The 19,045-nt window shown below is 43.3% G+C and overlaps 2 protein-coding genes across 3 annotated transcripts; one reads left to right on the forward strand and one right to left on the reverse strand.

Moving 5' to 3' along the window:
• Nucleotides 1–3,838: 3,838 nt before the first annotated feature.
• Nucleotides 3,839–6,951, reverse strand: LOC121542123 (G-protein coupled receptor 12). Its single transcript, XM_041851599.2, has 2 exons — nucleotides 6,605–6,951; nucleotides 3,839–5,978 (listed from the first exon to the last, which is right to left on the reverse strand). The coding sequence occupies exons 1-2, from the start codon at nucleotides 6,610–6,612 to the stop codon at nucleotides 4,970–4,972; spliced, it is 1,017 nt and encodes a 338-aa protein (XP_041707533.1). The 5' UTR covers nucleotides 6,613–6,951; the 3' UTR covers nucleotides 3,839–4,969.
• Nucleotides 6,952–7,874: 923 nt separating this feature from the next.
• Nucleotides 7,875–19,044, forward strand: LOC121542124 (NHS-like protein 2). 2 transcript variants are annotated; one of them, XM_041851600.2, is made up of 5 exons: nucleotides 7,875–8,007; nucleotides 13,194–13,342; nucleotides 15,319–17,598; nucleotides 17,814–17,943; nucleotides 18,210–19,044. In XM_041851600.2, exons 3-5 carry the CDS (start codon nucleotides 15,429–15,431, stop codon nucleotides 18,439–18,441), a joined length of 2,532 nt encoding a protein of 843 aa, XP_041707534.1. In that variant the 5' UTR covers nucleotides 7,875–8,007; nucleotides 13,194–13,342; nucleotides 15,319–15,428; the 3' UTR covers nucleotides 18,442–19,044. The 2 variants fall into 2 exon arrangements, with proteins under 2 accessions (XP_041707534.1, XP_041707535.1); XM_041851601.2 differs by lacking the exons at nucleotides 7,875–8,007; nucleotides 13,194–13,342 and having other exon boundaries at nucleotides 14,044–17,598.
• The last annotated feature ends 1 nt before the right edge of the window (nucleotide 19,045 follows it).

Genomic DNA, 19,045 nt, shown 5'->3' on the forward strand with positions numbered 1-19,045 from the left:
ACTGTATGATTATAATATATTACTTAAGGTACAGTATAAAAGTGTTTCTTTCATGAGTCATGATATTGTAGTTTGAATATCATGTGTGGTTTCAGTTGCATATCCTCCACCTGTAAATGAGCCAGACAGTAAGATGCTAGGGCGTTCTTTCAACTAGTCTCATCTCTAACTTAATGCACTTAAATATGTATTTATTGAAAAGTATTATTTAGTCTTCTGCTCTGGTTCTACTGTGCATATGAAGAAGATGCCACATCAAGTGTATATCAGGTTGGTTGATACTTTTTGGACATATGGTAGTGTAGCCAAAACCGTGTCATCAACACAACTTCTTGTTATCTGAGGGACGTCCCTTTGATTTACTTGTCTACAGTGTTGTGGTTCAGTATTGATACCCTAACTGGCAGAGTGTAACATCACTTGTCGTTTTTGGTGAACATAATTTGCTGAAGATTTGCTTGTTGACTAATGACTACTGTGTAAGACAGACCCTAACATGCAATTATTTTAGGGGGTTATTTTCCCTATTGTACTTGTGCGTGCGCGTGCACGTGTGCGTGTGCGTGTGTGTGTGTGTGTCAGGGAAATCTCAATGCCTTGCTGTTCATTTCTTTATTTTCTGACTCACAAGGCCTGAAGAGATAGTGGTTGATTGCTGGTGGGCTTGTCGTCCAGTTTGACTAATTTTTTACTGGAGCAGACGAGAGAGCAATGTTTCAGACATGTTTATATAACTACTAATGTGTTTTACAATTCATTGTTGTATAGATTTTTGTAGCACTGCTTGTAAAATGAATTTGGGTATCTAGATATGAAATGACTATCTATCTATCACATTGATCAAACCTAGTGAAAATAGTGCACGTATGAGTAGCTAATAAAATGAAATAAGTGTTATGACGCCTTACTGTTGTCTTGGATCCTCTTGTGACTGTTTATCACAAACCTATTGCACTGATATAACTACCCTATTGTACCGTATCACTAGAATATGAATAACCAATTTATGCACTGGTTCTGAGAGACATTTGTACGTTGTTATTTTTGCATGTACAGTATGACCCCCACCCACCTCGCAGGCCATCTGGCCATCTGAGATGACAGAAGGTCATAGAGACAAATGAACTCATGAGATCCGCAACATGGGAGGGAACAGCTCATTGTGAGCCAGGGAGATGACAGTATTTATTGTGTAGAGCCACATCCTAAGGATGGTATTTTAATAAGAACAAGTAAATCCCCACTGGATGTGGTACCCTATGTATAATGATAAACTAGCTAATGTATTTATAGAGGAGTCTGTGTTGTCTGTTTTTTAATGCGTATTGTTTCTTTCCAACGTTTGTGGATGGTACCGGAACCTTCCAGTGGTAAAGTATAGGCCTCCTGTAGCTCAGTTGGTAGAGCATGGTGCTTGCAACGCCAGGGTTGTGGGTTCGATTCCCACGGGGGCCAGTATGAGAAATGTATGCACTCACTAACTGTAAGTCGCTCTGGATAAGAGCGTCTGCTAAATGACTCAAATGTAAAATGTATTTTGGAAATGAGTCTGTATCTCTTTCTGGTCCCATGTGAAGCAGCACTGAGATTAGTGGAGTGTTTATTATTCTAATAATAATAATAATAATAATAATAATAATAATAGTAATAATAATAATGGTAATGCCATTTAGCAGATGCTTTTATCTAAAGGTACTTACAGTCATGCATGCATACATTTTACATATGCTTTGTCCCGGGAATCAAACCCACTATCCTGACGTTGCAAGTGCCATGCTCTACTGAGCTACAGAGGACCACGAGACAGATTTCACACCAGACAGATACAGATAGCTGTTGTTAGATCCTGTTTGTTTTCCTGCTCCCCTCAAAGGCAGTGGCATCACACTAGGCAGCGGTCACTGAGCCGCCATCTGTCCCAGGGAGCATAGAGCCAGGACCCCACTGAGTGACCCACACCAAACAGACACGTGGTAAACAAAAACATTTATTGGCCTCTTCCACAGACACCTGGTTTGGATGTCTCCTTGCTACAGATTTGGTTGATTGCCTTTGTTACAAAAACCCAAACTAAAATCCTGTCTCGTGACAATATGGTGAGGTGTTTCGAACAGAAATGAACCATGCAACACAGAGTGCCCCAGCATCTTAAGAAAGCAAACAACTTTGACAGTAGCTTTGCAATCGTTTTGGTATGAAAACAATCAGTCCTTGAATACATTTCTAAACCAGTTGAACAAGACACATTGAAGTGGTTTTCCTTAAGACAAAATCATAATTGATGATTAAAACAAACGAGAGATACAAACTACATACATTTATTTCAATAAATATATAAAAATATAGCTTTATATCAATATGATAAGACCTTATGGACTTCTAAACCCTGTGAGAATACTATATCTTGACATAGCTAAATCAAATAATGCTGACAGTGGAGGTTGATGACCAAGGGGATCAGTGTTTGGGACAATCATTTGAACACAAACATTCCATTCAGTATTACCACAAGCAAAGCTTTGCGGCACACAGGAAACAGCCTTCAATTCAATAGTGATGACTCTAGTTGCAGAGTTCCCTCCAACTTTGACTGAAATCATAGCATATCAAATTGAGGGTTCCAATTATTGTGTATTGTTTATAGCAGCTCTTTGGCTGAACTACTAGTGAATAGGCAGTAGAGGAGCCTACATTCTGTAAGGGCTCTCCACACACATCTCAAACAACAGACATTGCATTATCATTCAAGTACTGAACTGTCCACCATACATTACGGAAGTCATAGAGATGCAGCTACTGTACTACACAGTCATAAACTGACAGGGGGCTATTAGTTATGTATAGTGCTCACATCCTATTGAGAAACAACATGTCATGTCATTCAGTTTATCACTATACACACAAGTTATACATTATTGCCAGTGAGACAAAGTAAGGCAAAACAATTAAGACATTAGAAAATGTGTGTTTACCAACTATTGGAATGAGTGCCATTACAGCAGAACAAAACCGTAGCCTACAATTTGCATAATTTATATTTTTCTTAAATGATGCACTGCAACCATTCTATACAACTACCCTACAGACATCTATGTGTACAAGGCCTAAATATTGATTTGTTGTGAAAACATGAGAAAAGAGGGTTCCTCAAGGGTTCTTTGGGAAGGGTGATGGTTCTATGTGGAACCATAATGACCCAAAGAACTCTTTGAGCCCTTCAATGGTTCTTTGCAGTTCACAAAAGGGTTCATTGCTCTTTTAGTGATAATAAAAATGTAGGGCCAGCGGCTCATTCGAATATTTTGGGGCGTGGTCGTCATTCTAGTTGATCTAATCTGTTGTGTTATGCCATTACATGTTACATATGACTATGGCCAGAAACAGTGTCTTGTGAAAGACTCACTTATGGCCTTGTGTCAACTGAGAACTGTTGTCTAACTCAGTTGTTCTCAATTCTTTCCTCAGGTACACCAGCAGTTCCACAGCTAGCACACCTGATTCAACTTGTCAATTAACACAATAATAACACCTAGGGAATTTTAACAATATGGCTAACCAGAATTTAAAAAAAACCTGTATGGTTCTTCAAATAGATCTACAAAGAACTGTTTAGATTGGGAAAGGTTCTTTATAGAACCATTCTCCATAAAGGTTCTATGAAGAACCATAAAAAGGGTTCTATATAGCCACAAAAAGGGTTGTAACCATAGCGGAACCATTTTTTTGGTGCTATATAACCTTTTTTAATGGTTCTTTATAGAACCGTAAGAACAGATTCTTTATAGCACCATACAGGTTCCATTTATAATTTTAAAAAACACCAAAAAAAAAGGATCCGCTATGGTTACAAGCCAAATACCCCTTATTTGGCACTATATAGAACCATTTGTTTTTAGTGGGCAAGCAACAAAAATATGTTATGACATCAGAAATCAATCAGATGTCGATGTGGAAGGTCTACCGAGGGTGTAGGTAGGCTAAATGCATACAAATATTGCAAGTAGGCTATTGTCATTATAATGAAGTAGTGTTGCGCGTGTCGAATGTACGGGGTTTCCCACTTTAAAATGTAGAGTTCCCCGTCACACAGGGAATATGTGATACTGTCTGTGCGCGTTCATTTGGAAAACCTTGGCCGACACTATTTTGCTGCTTTTGTCTTGAATTCAAAATGCACACAAATGAGGGTTATTCTCCACTCTTACAGTATTAGCTACATAGCTCTTGCGTGCATTAGGGGCGATAGCTCACGTTTCGTGCTGAAACGGCTGTGCGGATGACGCTTGTGTACATAGAGCTGTCCACTCACTCCAGCATTTCCCCCTCGCAATAAACCATGCGTAAATCACACATTGGCTCACTTTTACTTGCCCCACTATTTGACAGACTGAGGGGACAGTTTAAACATACTGAAGGTGCAGAGACGCAGTAAGTGAGTACCACGTTTCGGCATCATTCTAATAAACATTCAACAACCTTTGATGAACATTATTCCCAATGAATTGAATCAATATTGTGACATTAGGAGTACTTTCCTTACTCCTACTGTACTGACACAGAACAGGTATTTACCTATTGAGTCAGGGGCTTCTTTGAATACTTTATGAGCAACACCGAGTCACTGCACATGACATGTACAGATGCATCAATTATAATCTAAAGGTTGTAATATGATGCCTCGCTCTTACAGTGAAGGCTACTACCTCCATAAAAGCGCATCAATACTGCACAGGTAGCTCTGGGCCAATACACTTCCGCCAATACACTTTCGAGAGATTGAACGGCTATATTTTGAGAGCAGACATCCTAATGCTATCCTCAGTAAAATATACAAGAGGACATCAGACTTCGTTTTTCAATACACATGAAATGCAAAACAAAACACCCACAAATGTTTTCGGATTAGTCAGTAAGATTGGGACGCGCTTGTAACTACTTCACTAGAGGCAATAGGCCAACATACAACAGCCTAGACATCACTTGGTGTCCTTGGTCGCAGAGGGAAGTTGGAAGATGCACATCCACAACAACAAGCGAATCTCATAGATTTCTGTATGTCGGGATTTCTGAAAGCATAAATGATGGGGTTTATCATAGAGTGACAAATGGCCGGGAGAGCGGTGACGTAAGTATAGATGGAGGGGTATCTGATGTCCGCCACCAGAGAGTACATGGCGAATGGGATCCAGCACAATGCAAAGGTGCCAAGGATAATGGAGAGGGTGGAGACCCCTTTAGTGGTGGAGGAGGAGTGGGAGGTAGTCATGAACTGGTGCTGCACGGCGATTTGCTGCGCGTGACGAAAAGCAATCTTGCAAATCTGGAGGTATAGTTGCAAAATTAGTGCGAATACAAAAAGAAGAGTCACCGCCAGTGCGGCGGCGTGATTTTTATCAATGGGGGCGCAAATACTGCAAGTAGTCTCATCCTTAAGGCAGTTCCAACCCATGATCGGTAACGCGCCCAGAGTGATGCTAGTCACCCAAATGAGAACCAGTGTGATGATGGTAAAAATCACTGTTCGTTCCGTGTGGTAAGTGAGTGCGTTGTAGAGGGAGAGGTATCTATCCACAGTGATTGCCAGGATATTGAGAACGGAGGCCGAAAAGGCAGTGATGAGCAGTCCAGCTGATAGCAGCGTCGCGAATCCCGTATCAAAGATGTAGGTGATGGTGAAATTCACTATCAAACCAAGCCCCGCCAGTAGGTCCGCGAAAGCCAGGCTCCCTATCAACACGAACATGGGCGCTTTCAGGGTGGGCGTGTAAATAATTAAGGCAATCACGATTGCATTTTCACAGGACATGAGGGTCCCTGTGACACACAATACTATATCCCAGGGATTCACGCTGACAGGCACCGGCTCCAGCTCGAATGTTGGAGGTGGCGTGGAATTCCCTCCTTCTTGAACACTCCAGATTGGGGATGAGGTGTTCTGGAATTGGTTACTCATAGCTGCGGCAGAGAGTGAATCATCACTGAGAAAGACAGAGAAGGGGAGGGGGCGCAGATAGAGAATTTCAGAGTGGTACAGTGTAAAGACACTTGTGTTCAAGAGTGTATCTTACATATTTCCAAATAAAACATTTGGCTCATTAGACAGATGCACGTCAAATTGCGGCGTGAATGCATGGCCAAAATGCCGCCTTTTATGCATAAAAGATATTAGCGGAGTATCACTGATTAGTCTAATCATAACAGTGAAACTGTGCTGTTAAGTGTACTTATGATTTCCTCCGTTGACTCCCAGCACATACAACAAAGAGTTAAATTCAAATGAGAGCCCCTCTGTCGGGACTATTGACATCACGGATTGGCTGTTTGAGCAGGAATTTATAGAAAGGGTAAAAATGTTAATGAATGGGTTGTCTTTGATCTAATTTTAGATCATGTCATTTCGATTAGTAATACATTAGATATGGGTTGTTCCACTCAGGGCAAGTTCATATTATTAATCCACACATGTAGGCTTACCCCCTCGCGTGATTATAAAGGACTTCTAAGGTCAAAAACCAAATGATGTCATTTTTGTGAGAAAAGGTTTCTCTCTTGTCTATAATTTAAACACGGACATAATATATAGATATATAAACTGATCACTAACCAGTGCATCCATGCGTGTCACTATGCCTCAGTCAAGTGATGTTGAGATGGCTTGTTGAGGTCTCCCCATATGCATTCCTTGACAGCTGTTCACAGGGAAGATGGAGACATTGGGCGCGCGGGTGAAGACTATAACCGGTAACCGCCGGCGCCGATGTATAATATAACCCCTCTGTTTTCTTTTACCGTTATTGTAACAAATCGATTTATCGCAGGAGGACGTTAAGACTTGGTTGACACACCGCTAATGATGTTGGCAATTCGCTGGCATTGACTCTTGCTTGTTACTATCCTATTGGTCCTGTGGATGATTCTCCAACTGACGTCAAGTGCTCCCACTCCATTCTTCATTCGATGTGTGATTCAGAGCTTGTAGAAGAGGGTGACACAGCATAGAATTTCAGAAAAAAATACTCAATCCCATTAGGTGTTTCGCGTTTATGTATTTTATGTATGTTTTTGTAAGCTAAGAACTGGTATTATTTCCAACTAGATTTTAATTAGGTGGCAGATAATATATTCACACAAGGATCCTAAGAGTTACCTTGCATTTTACTGACCTCCGTTGATGAGAATGGTTCCAGCATCTGATTGAGCTTATTTTAAGTTCAAAGCACATTCCTCCCTTGACGTCGGCACAAAGTGATACCATTATGAGTAGACAACTGTTTTATCCAGGAACCTGCAGGAGGCAGTATAAGACTTTAAAGGGGGGGGGGTGAAACAAATGTGATCAGTAAGGCAGCTGTGAAATCTTTTGGAAGTTTCACCCTGCCACTGGTGATTAAAGTAACTTGCTAGCTGGTTACAATACACGTAAACTTGCTGACCTGCCTGTCAAAAACAAATTGACCCTAAATTGAGTTTTGACTATGCAGAGTTTGTTTCTTTTACTGGGATTATTAAGACCAATTAACTTTCACCAGTAATGTTTTACACCCTCCCTCCATATATCCCCATGATCATGTAAGAAGTCTGATCAACTTCAGGAATGGCCTTCTAGTATGAGTTCCACTACAGAGAGGAGGGCGTGTGAGCATGGTCTGCCTATAAGGAAGCAAGGGGTGTGGAAATAGTAGCGTATATTAGATGGTTCTCACCCTTCACTGAACACTTGACCCCGATGGAAGCAGCCCCAGCCCTAATCACTCCCCTCCCCATGTTTCCTGTCCCAACGCCTAGTACACAGCCACTTCCTGTGTTCTAAGGGAGGGGCTGATTTAGAAGTTACATTTGCGGAACATTGGGTCATATTGGGACGTGGGTGACAAGAGTCAGGTCTAGAGAGACAACTCACCATTTCATTGAGTAGCTTGGAGGAGGCTGGTTATTATCAGTTAAATTGAAATATTCCCAAATTATTATTATTATTAATTCATGAGCTCCTTCCTTGCAGGTAAAGAGGTAAGTGATTTAGTTTCTATATGTAGGTCTTGGCCTATCAGGTTGAGAGGGTTCTGTGGATAACATTAGTATGGAATGGTGAATTAATGACCTATCAATAAAGTCTCAGTTTTGAGCTCTTTACAATCTATCAACTAAGGGCCACTAATATGGCATGAAGATGACAGGTAACAAGTTAAGTGTCCAGTATTTCCAAAAGTACATTTACATTTTAGTCATTTAGCAGACGCTCTTATCCAGAGTGACTTACAGTTAGTGAGTGCATACATTTTCATACTGGCAAGTACAATGATTCCTTTGCTACATTTACTTTTCGTAACATAATTCAGTAAATCAATAAAGATAAAGATCAAATGTATTAGGTCATGTCTGCATGGTATTAGAAATACATTCTTCATCTGAGTTTACTCTGGGGAAAGAATCCAAGCTTGCTTGAATAAACCACAGCCTTTTATTCTGAAGGGTTCACATTGACTCTGACACAATTGGCACAGCAAAGCCGTCTTGGTACAGTTCGTGAACTGTATGTTGTATTTTATTCACCTTCAGTAGTCCCACCAAAGTCATGAAGGCCTACATGTAACAAAGCTATATTCAGATTTATAAACTGGGTGGTTCGAGGACTGAATGCTGATTGGCTGACAGCCGTGGTATATCAGACCGTATACCACGGGTATGACAAAACATTTATTTTTACTGCTCTAATTACGTTGGCAACTAGTTTATAATAGCAATAAGGCATCTCGGAGGTTTGTGGTATATGGCCAATATACCACAGCTAAGGGCTGTATCCAGGCACTCCGCGATGTGTCGTGCATAAGAACAGCCCTTAGCCGTGGTATATTGGCCATATACCACACCTCCTCATGCACTATTGCTTAAGCGGACCACACAGTAGTCTATCTATGGCAACGTACAGTACGTGTTGAACTGTTGCAGTTAGCAGAAAAACTCAGGTTACATAAATGAATGTGCTTCTATCCCCATCATGTGCAGACAATGTTTCCCAGATGTTGTGAAACATTGGTCCACAGCTCTGTCTCAACATTAGAAGAAGAGGGTGGAGCCAATTTCTCTTTCTCAGCTCTGTCATCTTTCGTCTCAGTTGTTACTGTCAACATCTGCTACACCGTGCATCAGACATTTTGTTATGACTGTATGGCTAGACGCTTTTTGATTGTTAGTTTCAGGATTATTTATTTAGACATACTTCGGAAAGTATTCAGACCCCTTGACTTTTTAAATTAAATTAAAATTAACTTTTCCCACATTTTGATACGTTACAGCCTTATTATAAAATTGATTCAATTGTTTTTTCCCCTCATCAACCTCATACCCCATAATGACAAAGCAATAACAGTTTTTTTTAGAAATGTTTGCTAATTTATTAAAAATTAAAAAATGAGTCTTCTTGGGTATGACGCTACAAGCGTGGCACACCTGTATTTGGGGAGTTTCTCCCATTCTTCTCTGCAGATCCTCTCAAGCTCTGTCAGGTTGGATGGGGAGTGTCGCCGCACAGCTATTTTCAGGTCTCTCCAGAGATGTTAGATCGGGTTCAAGTCCAGGCTCTGGCTGGGCCACTCAAGGACATTCAGAGACTTGTCCCGAAGCCACTTCTGCGTTGTCTTGGCTTTGTGCTTAGGGTCGTTGTCCTGTTGGAAGGTAAACCTTCACCCCAGTCTGAGGTCCTAAGTCAAGGATCTCTCTGTACTTTGCTCCGTTCATCTTTGCCTCGATCCTGACAGTCTCTGCCACTGAAAAACATCCCCACCGCATGATGCTGCCACCACCATGCTTCACCGTAGGGGTGGTGCCAGGTTTCTTCCAGACGTGATGCTTGGCGGCATTCAGGCCAAAGAGTTCAATCTTGGTTTCATCAGACCAGATAATCTTATTTCTCATGGTCTGTGAGTCTTTAGGTGCCTTTTGGCAAACTCAAAGCGAGCTGTCATGTGCCTTTTACTGAGGAGTTGCTTCTGTCTGGCCACTCTACCATAAAGGCCTGATTGGTGGAGTGCTGCAGAGATGGTTGTCCTTCTGGAAGGTTCTCCTATCTCCACAGAGGAACTCTAGTGCTCTGTCAGAGTGACCATCGGGTTCTTGGTCACCTCCCTGACCAAGGCCCTTCTCCCCCGATTGATCAGTTTGGCCGGGCGGCCAGCTCTAGGAAGAGTCTTGGTGGTTCCAAACTCCTTCCATTTAAGAATGATGGAGGCCACTGTGTTCTTGGGGACCTTCAATGCTCCAGAAATGTTTTGGTACCCTCCCCAGATCTGTGCCTGGACACAATCCTGTCTCGGAGCTCTACGGACAATTTCTTCGACCTCATGGCTTGGTTTTTGCTCTGACATGCACTGTCAACTGTGGGACCTTATGTAGACAGGAGTGTGCCTTTTCAAATCATGTCCAATCAATTGAATATACCAGAGGTGGACTCCAATCAAGTTGTAGAAACATCTCAAGGATGATGAATGGAAACAGGATGCACCTGACCTCAATTTCGAGTCTCATAGCAAAGGGTCTGAATACTTATGTAAATAAGGTATTTCTCTTTTTTATTTTTTATACATTTGCAAATATTTCTAAAAAACTGTTTTTTCTTTGTCATTATGGGGTATTGTGTGTAGATTGCTGAAATTATTTTAAAAAAAAATCAATTTTAGAATAAGGCTGTAACAAAATGTAGAAAAAGTCAAGAGGTCTGAATTATTTCAGGAGGCACTGTATCTTTCTAAAGCATCTAAAGGGATGTTCCGAGCAAGCAGCCACCTCTGGTATGATCTTGTGAACACACCCATTGAGATAAACGGTATTGAGGTGATTGTAAGACATTTACTCAAATTGTCTCAAGTTCATGCTTTTATTTACAAAGAAGTTGATGGAGTTGAACACGTCCATCTGGAAAAGCCAATGTAGCAAAACAGCTGTGAATGACTTGGTTGTAAAGTAGAAATTGATATATTTGTATTTTATTTCACCTTTATTTAACCAGGTAAACCAGTTGAGAACAAGTTCTCATTTACAACTGCGACCTGGCCAAGATAAAGCAAAGCAGTGCGATAAAAACAACAACACAGAGTTACATATGGGGTAAAACAAAACAAAGTCAAAAATACAACAGAAATAAATATATATACAGTGTGTGCAAATGTAGCAAGTTATGGAGGTAAGGCAATAAATAGGCTATAGTGCAAAATAATTACAATTAGTATTAACACTGGAATGATAGATGTGCAAGAGATGATGTGCAAATAGAGATACTGGGGTACAAATGAGCAAAATAAATAACAATATAGGGATGAGGTAGTTGGGCGGGCTAATTTCAGATGGGCTGTGTACAGGTGCAGTGATCGGTAAGGTGCTCTGACAACTGATGCTTAAAGTTAGTGAGGGAGATAAGTGTCTCCAGCTTCAGAGATTTTTGCAATTTGTTCCAGTCATTGGCAGCAGAGAACTGGAAGGAATGGCGGCCAAAGGAGGTGTTGGCTTTGGGGATGACCAGTGAGATATACCTGCTGGAGCGCAGACTACGGGTGGGTGTTGCTAAGGTGACCAATGAGCTAAGATAAGGCGGGGATTTGCCTAGCAGTGATTTATAGATGGCCTGGAGCCAGTGGGTTTGGCGACGAATATGTAGTGAGGACCAGCCAACAAGAGCGTACAGGTCACAGTGGTGGGTAGTATATGGGGCTTTGGAGACAAAACGGATGGCACTGTGATAGACTACATCCAATTTGCTGAGTAGAGTGTTGGAGGCTATTTTGTAAATGACATCGCCGAAGTCAAGGATCGGTAGGATAGTCAGTTTTACGAGGGCATGTTTGGCAGCATGAGTGAAGGAGGCTTTGTTGCGAAATAGGAAACTAATTATAGATTTAACTTTGGATTGGAGATTCTTAATGTGAGTCTGGAAGGAGAGTTTACAGTCTAACCAGACACCTAGATATTTGTAGTTGTCCACATACTCTAGGTCAGACCCGTCGAGAGTAGTGATTCTAGTCGGGTGGGCGGGTGCAAGCAGCGTTCGGTTGAAGAGCATGCATTTAGTTTTACTAGTGTTTAAGAGCAGTTGGAGGCTACTGAAGGAGTGTTGTATGGCATTGAAGCTCGTTTGGAGGTTTGTTAACACAGTGTCCAATGAAGGGCCAGATGTATACAAAATGGTGTCGTCTGCATAGAGGTGGATCTGAGAGTCACCAGCAGCAAGAGCGACGTCATTGATATACACAGAGAAAAGAGTCGGCCCAAGAATTGAACCCTGTGGCACCCCCATAGAGACTGCCATAGGTCCAGACAACAGGCCCTCCGATTTGACACATTGAACTCTATCTGAGAAGTAGTTGGTGAACCAGGCGAGGCAGTCATTTGAGAAACCAAGGCTATTTAGTCTGCCAATAAGAATGCGGTGGTTGACAGAGTCGAAAGCCTTGGCCAGGTCAATGAAAACGGCTGCACAGTACTGTCTATTATCGATCGCGGTTATAATATCGTTTAGGACCTTGAGCATGGCTGAAGTGCACCCATGACCAGCTCGGAAACCGGATTGCATAGCGGAGAAGGTACGGTGGGATTCGAAATGGTCGGTGATCTGTTTGTTGACTTGGCTTTCAAAAACTTTTGAAAGGCAGGGCAGGATGGATATGGGTCTGTAACAGTTTGGATCTAGAGTGTCACCCCCTTTGAAGAGGGGGATGACCGCGGCAGCTTTCCAATCTCTGGGGATCTCAGACGTTACGAAAGAGAGGTTGAACAGGCTAGTAATAGGGGTTGCGACAATTTCGGCGGCTAGTTTTAGAAAGAAAGGGTCCAGATTGTCTAGCCCAGATATATCTATACTCCTCAATGTAAACCATCCAAGGCATGCCAGGAATATCAAGTCAGCTCTTGTCATGATGCAACTGTAGGGGCTATGGAACTATTTTGATGTTCCAGTCTCTTTGAAACTATTCAATACTCTCGTTGTCCCTTAGAGGCAAATATGCTCCACACGCCATCAGAAAACTATTTTGATGTCCATCCTCTGTTCTCCCCTCTCTCTCTCTCTCTCTCTCTCTCTCTCTCTCTCTCTCTCTCTCTCTCCTCTCTCTCTCTCCTCTCTCTCTCTCTCTCTCTCTCTCTCTCTCTCTCTCTCTCTCTCTCTCTCTCTCTCTCTCTCTCTCTCTCTCTCTCTCTCTCTCTCTCAGCATCCAACAAACTCAGAGCAAGTAGCAGCCCACTTCCCATTGTCATGGCAACAGCATGTGAATGTATTGGGCCGTAGGAGCAGACTGTAGAGTGGATGTAGGAGTGCTGCATTGGAAGCCACAGCTCTATCTCCTGAGCCAGCTGTGAGGTAGGAGGGGGACAACACAGGGCTTTGGATGGGGTTTATGGACTCATTAATCAGGCTCTGTTTTACAGGAAGGTTGAGATGACAGTATGCCATTGATGTCTCTTCATTCTGTCATGTATTCATTTTGACTTCATGTATGTAGTCATGCAGATATGGTTGTGTGGTTTATGTGAAATGTTTTCATTTTTATTGTTCAAATTAGTATCTATTTATTCAAGGAAGTCGAGGGTCTCTGTCACGCTACAGTATGTGCACGTCTCTCTCTCTGTCTATCTCTGTCTCTCTCTCTCTATCTCTGTCTCTCTCTCTATATCTCTCTCTCTCTCTCTATCTCTGTCTATCTGTCTCTCTCTCTCTCTATCTCTCTGTCTCTCTCTCTCTATCTCTGTCTCTCTCTGTCTCTCTCTCTCTATCTCTGTCTATCTGTCTCTCTCTATCTCTATCTCTGTCTATCTGTCTCTCTCTCTCTCTATCTCTCTGTCTCTAGCCATCTATCTGGAAAGGTAGAACATGGACATGACTATGTCAGCAAGCCCTCTATTTTAAGCATTATTGTTATTGTGTGTGTGTGTGTGTGTGTGTGTGTGTGTGTGTGTGTATATATATATGTGTGTGTGTGCGTTGTGAGAGGGTGTGTGTCTGCATGCATGCATGCATATGTGGGTGCGTGCATCTGTGTGTGCAAGCATGTGTGTGTATGAATGTGTGCATGCATGTGTGTGAGTGCAAGCGAAGTGTATGTTCTTTTTGTGTGTGTGTATGTATATAACATCTGTTTTGTTAAAGGAAAGGGAATAGGACTGATCATTTCTTCATCCAGGGAACCCAAAGGCTGTGGTGTTTGTTATGCTGATGAATGCAGAGAAAACTCTCCTTTGACTGTCAGTGGTGGAGTGTGCAGCATATCTAAATGGCAACTTGACCCATGCAAAAACACACTCTTTGACGACATCATAACCCACACACACCATTTAGAAGAAGTGTTAAAAATGGTATTCTTTAAGGCAGAATATGTTGTTCAGAGAGTTGTCAAGAGAGAAAGCAGGTGATAGAGCGGAAATGAAAATGGAAGGAAAAAGGGATTTTGGAATGAAAGGAATGAAGGAAATTCATAACAACTACAGGTTTAGTCCAGGAATGAAAGAGGGAGGATTCCATGAGCAGCTGTATGCAACAGTCTGCATCCCACTAATTATCCCAATAGCAGGTGCCCTCTCCAACAATGAAAGAGGAGCATTTTCCCAAGAAACAGCATTGACCGTCTTCATTGGCTAATTTCATTCACACTCTCTCTGACTGTGTTGAGACTTAAGCAAGTCTTCCATCATTGGATGTGTAGATCTCAAAGCCACATTCATCATACTAGCCCTGAAACTATTACTACAATACAAAAATGATGCATTTACCATCTCTTTATTCCTCTTAATTGATCTAATTTTTTATGTCAATCTAACATCAAAATGTTCATTTCTTCCTGGACACAACCTTTCCCTTTTATCAATGGCCATGGATTTTTTTGGCATGATCACTGGAATAGCTTTTCCAATCTGTCAATTATTCTTCAATAGTTTGTTCATCCCATTCAGTGTAGATGGCGACAAACCAGGCATCATGCAGTGTTGATCTAATCTGGGGTTAAAATAAGTGTTTTTGTGATCTGTATCTGGATGACCAGGTAGCAGTTGCCATGGTAAACACCCACTCTTCCTTTATCAAGCACAAGACCAAGATAGGCAGAGATATATTCTGAAGTTCTTCCTTCTCTCTAGCCACGTCCCTCTCGCCCTCTCCCACTCTCACTCTCTTTCTCTCTTTACATACAGTATCCACATACTCAAAGGACTATGGTTTGATTAAAAAGGGAAATGAACAAAAGACAGAATTGCCTATATTGGTTTTATTTCTGAAACCAAGACAAACACCCCACTGTGCTGTCACTCACACAACTTGCTTCTACTCTCTTCTCATCCCCTTAGGTAACATCTAGCTGAATGAATTGTGAAACTCTGTTCTCTAAAGAGGACCCATCTCTACTCAGCCAAACCGCCAGAGATCTGCTTGGTGTCTCAGGCCTGTCTCTGATGTCATGGAGCACAGGGCCCTGATGTGTACCAGTCAGGCCTGGAAGGGGCCCAAAGGCTCCACCTTCTCCCCCAACTGGGACAACACATCATACCAACCAACCATCATGATGTCCCCTTGTCCTGACGTGGTCAAGTCCCCATGCCAGCATGCTGCCAAGATATGCCACCCCCCAGAAGCCTCTGTGACCTCCCAGTTCCAGCAGGTTGGCCCCCACGCCTCAACCTCAACTGGGTTGTCTGCCATGGCTAACACTGCCAGTAGAAGAGGTGAAAGGGAGTGTTATATAGTCAACCCCATTAAAAATGAGGAGACGGCCCTGCCAGCACACAACCCTGAGTTTCGCAGACGCTCCTTCTCCGCAGCCACTGCCTCAAACTCAATCCCTTCCAGAAACAGATGTGACAGCTACGACCACCGATGCCCTGACAACAGCTCAGAGGACATTAGCAGAGGCGACGCCTCTCCGTTGAGCCCAGACGTCTCCCCTGATCACGGTGGTCCACGGTCGCGGTCCCGCAGCATCATCCTGAGGAAGACGAAGAGGAGGCCGGCGCCACCAACCCGTAGCGTGTCCCTCAGGAGAGACTCCGCCTCCCAGCTCAGAGACAACAGGACCAAGAGCCTCTACATGGACAGGGACACAGCTACCCAGGACTCCTTCCTGCCTGACCTCATCCTCATCTCCACACCCAGGACAGAGGAGGAGCTGGGCCTGGAGCAGTCCCCTGCTCAGCCTGTACAGGCTCTGGTTGGGCCACCAGTCAACAACAATGGGCAGCTAGGTGAAGTAAGATCTACTGACCGCTGTTCTTCCATGTCAAGCTCAGGTCCTGCTATGGGTATTACTGGAAATGAGGACAAAAAAGCCCCCAGCAGGTCAGAATCAGTCAGACCCCCTCCCCCCTTGCGACACCCTCCGTCTCTAATTTGTAAACAGTCCCCCTTCCAACCACCTGCCCCAGACTCCCCTTCCAGTGACCAGTCCAACTCTCAGTGTGAGACTTCTCCCCCTCCTATCCTCATGTCTTCCATCACTGGACCCTCCCCCCTGGGCTGCAGGATGCGGCCCAAGTCCTCCACCTCACCCACCTCCCCCAGAGCCAGGACCAGCAGGCTGCGGCTGTCCCTGGAGTTGCCAGGGGTCGTCCCTCTCCCTGACCCGACGTCGGTCAAATCCAAAGCCACCCGGCGTCACTCCGAGTCCTCTGGCACTACCAGACCCAGACAGAGGCTGAGCTCCAGCATGATGGTGATGCCTGTGGTGACCCAGGAGGATCTCAGCAATGTGCGTTTACGTTCCGTCAGCAGCTCAGACTCTGACAAAGGCCTGGAGGGCTCACCTGAAGTCATCAGGGAGGAGGAGCAGGAACAGGAACAGGAGCTGGAGAGCTGCCCACTGGTCCACCACAGTCCTAAAGCTAAACCACCTGTTGCTGCTAAGCCACCTGCACATAAATGGCCACCGATACATATGGTAAAGTCCTCCTCAGTCTCTACACAGTTCTCAGAGACCCTTCCAGCCTCACCAAGAGAGAGCCAAGGGAATATGTTTATGGTGGAAAGAAGAGCGAAGCCTAAGAGGTCGCACCAGCCTCCTTGTGTTGCCAGTGATGGGGTTATGTTTCAGAGGCAGCAAGCTGTAGACAAGCAACAGTATGAAGTGACTGACTCACACCCACCACCCGCCTCCTACCATTCAGAGACCAGGGACGTGAGAAGGACCTCTCCCACCAGCACCACATCTCGTCAAGCTGAATTAGATAGGAAGAAGAAGTTGGTTCCCCCTCCAGTCGCAAAGAAACCTGATGTCCTCTTCATGCCATCTATCAGCTCACTGGGACAGGAGAGCACCAGGAGCCATGTCTGGTCTGGGCTCAGTGGTGCTTACCAGGTTCCTGCCAGTGCATACCAGCCTCCTACCACTGGTTACCAGGTTCCTGCCAGTTCATACCAGCCTCCTACCACTGGTTACCAGGTTCCTGCCAGTGGTTATCAGTTTCCTGCCAGCGCTTACCAGCCTCCTGCCAGTGCTTACCAGCCTCCTGCCAGTGCTTACCAGCCTCCTGCCAGTGCTTACCAGCCTCCTGCCAGTGCTTACCAGCCTCCTGCCAGTGTTTACAGAGACATAGACTTTACTGGACAAGATTGCAACCATCACAGGATAAGAGACGGTATTCTTCAATTTTATAAGAAGAACTCACTCACACTGTTTTGAACTCTCTGCATGCAGTCTGTAACATCTGTAACCATCATCTGTAACATTCTTTATTGTATGTTGTTAAAATTGAATCAACGTGTACGCATAATATGTATATGGCACGAGTTAGCTCTTGAACTAAAGTATTTTCATCCCAAATGGAAATGATAGTGTTCTATTTTTTCCTAGATGAGAACAGTGAAGAGAGGAAGACAATGCCTCAGATGAGAACACTATGCCTCAGCGAGCAGGAGGAGGAAGTGTTTGACCACAACTCCTCACAACCAACTACTGAGGACCTATTCACCATCATACACAGGTAATGGGACTTACTTTCCCCCAAAATAGAATAGTCACGACACACAAAACAAACTACCCGCGTTACGTAAGTAACGGGACCTGTCCATTTTCATGCACACTAAATTAGTTAAATAATTCCATCCAACAAATAAACAAGCATTAACACACTTTCCAAAAAAGTATATTGTCAGAAATATTTCATCTTTAAGTTGTTTCTCAAAGGTCTTGTCTTCATCACAAGTGTATTAAATATGCCTACTTTCTGGACTCCCTGGTTTTGTAAAGGTCAAAGAAGAAACTCCTGGGTGGTAAAGAAACAGCTGACAGCGCGGGGAGCAGGCAGGGTTACGGATCCCCCAGTAAAGGCATCCAGAGGGATGTCCAGAAGTCAACCTCCAAAAATGACAACTTCATGGCTTTTCTGCAGAGGAGGAGGAGCAATAAACCAAGCTCTGGGGAGAGACTGTCAGCCTCTGAACTACTGAAGAATACCAAACCATTGGCCGGCCAACTGTAGAGCATCAAACAACTCCAACGTTTATGTTTCTCAATGTGTTACAAACACTTTTCACTCAATATGGGGCATGCAAGTATTGTGGACAATCAGGGACTGAAGGAAAGGCTATTGTTTATATTGCTTTACGTGCTACAGTACAACGGCAACTTGTTTCTGTGATGGAAATACAGCTTATAGAGGTCATGTCTAACTGTAAATACGACAGTGTTGGCCAGCTGTTTTTTGCTTATGAGCTAAGACAATCTATCATGTCAATACATTTTTCTTGCCTTGACTTGTGATGCCTACAACATCTGTTTTTGAGCTGATAACGTTTGTGCTTTTGGTCATGTGTCACTCAGAAATAAAACAAAGCTGCTTGTGTGTCTGTGACAGATCATTAGTATGCGTCTGACCTAACCCACTGCTGCCCAAACCTTATTCACTCTGACAAAGTAATGGATGAGCATGATTGCTGTTTTATTGACTGGTTGTTCACCTTATGCAAGTTCCTCCAGTGTCATGATTATTGAATTGATATAAATCCAAGATAATGTATGTTCAAGAACCAATGTTTTCCCCTGAAACAATTCCCTGTCACAATTAAATTACATTCAAAATTGGT

Source organism: Coregonus clupeaformis, chromosome 27, assembly GCF_020615455.1.
Source record: "Coregonus clupeaformis isolate EN_2021a chromosome 27, ASM2061545v1, whole genome shotgun sequence".
NCBI lineage: Eukaryota > Metazoa > Chordata > Actinopteri > Salmoniformes > Salmonidae > Coregonus > Coregonus clupeaformis.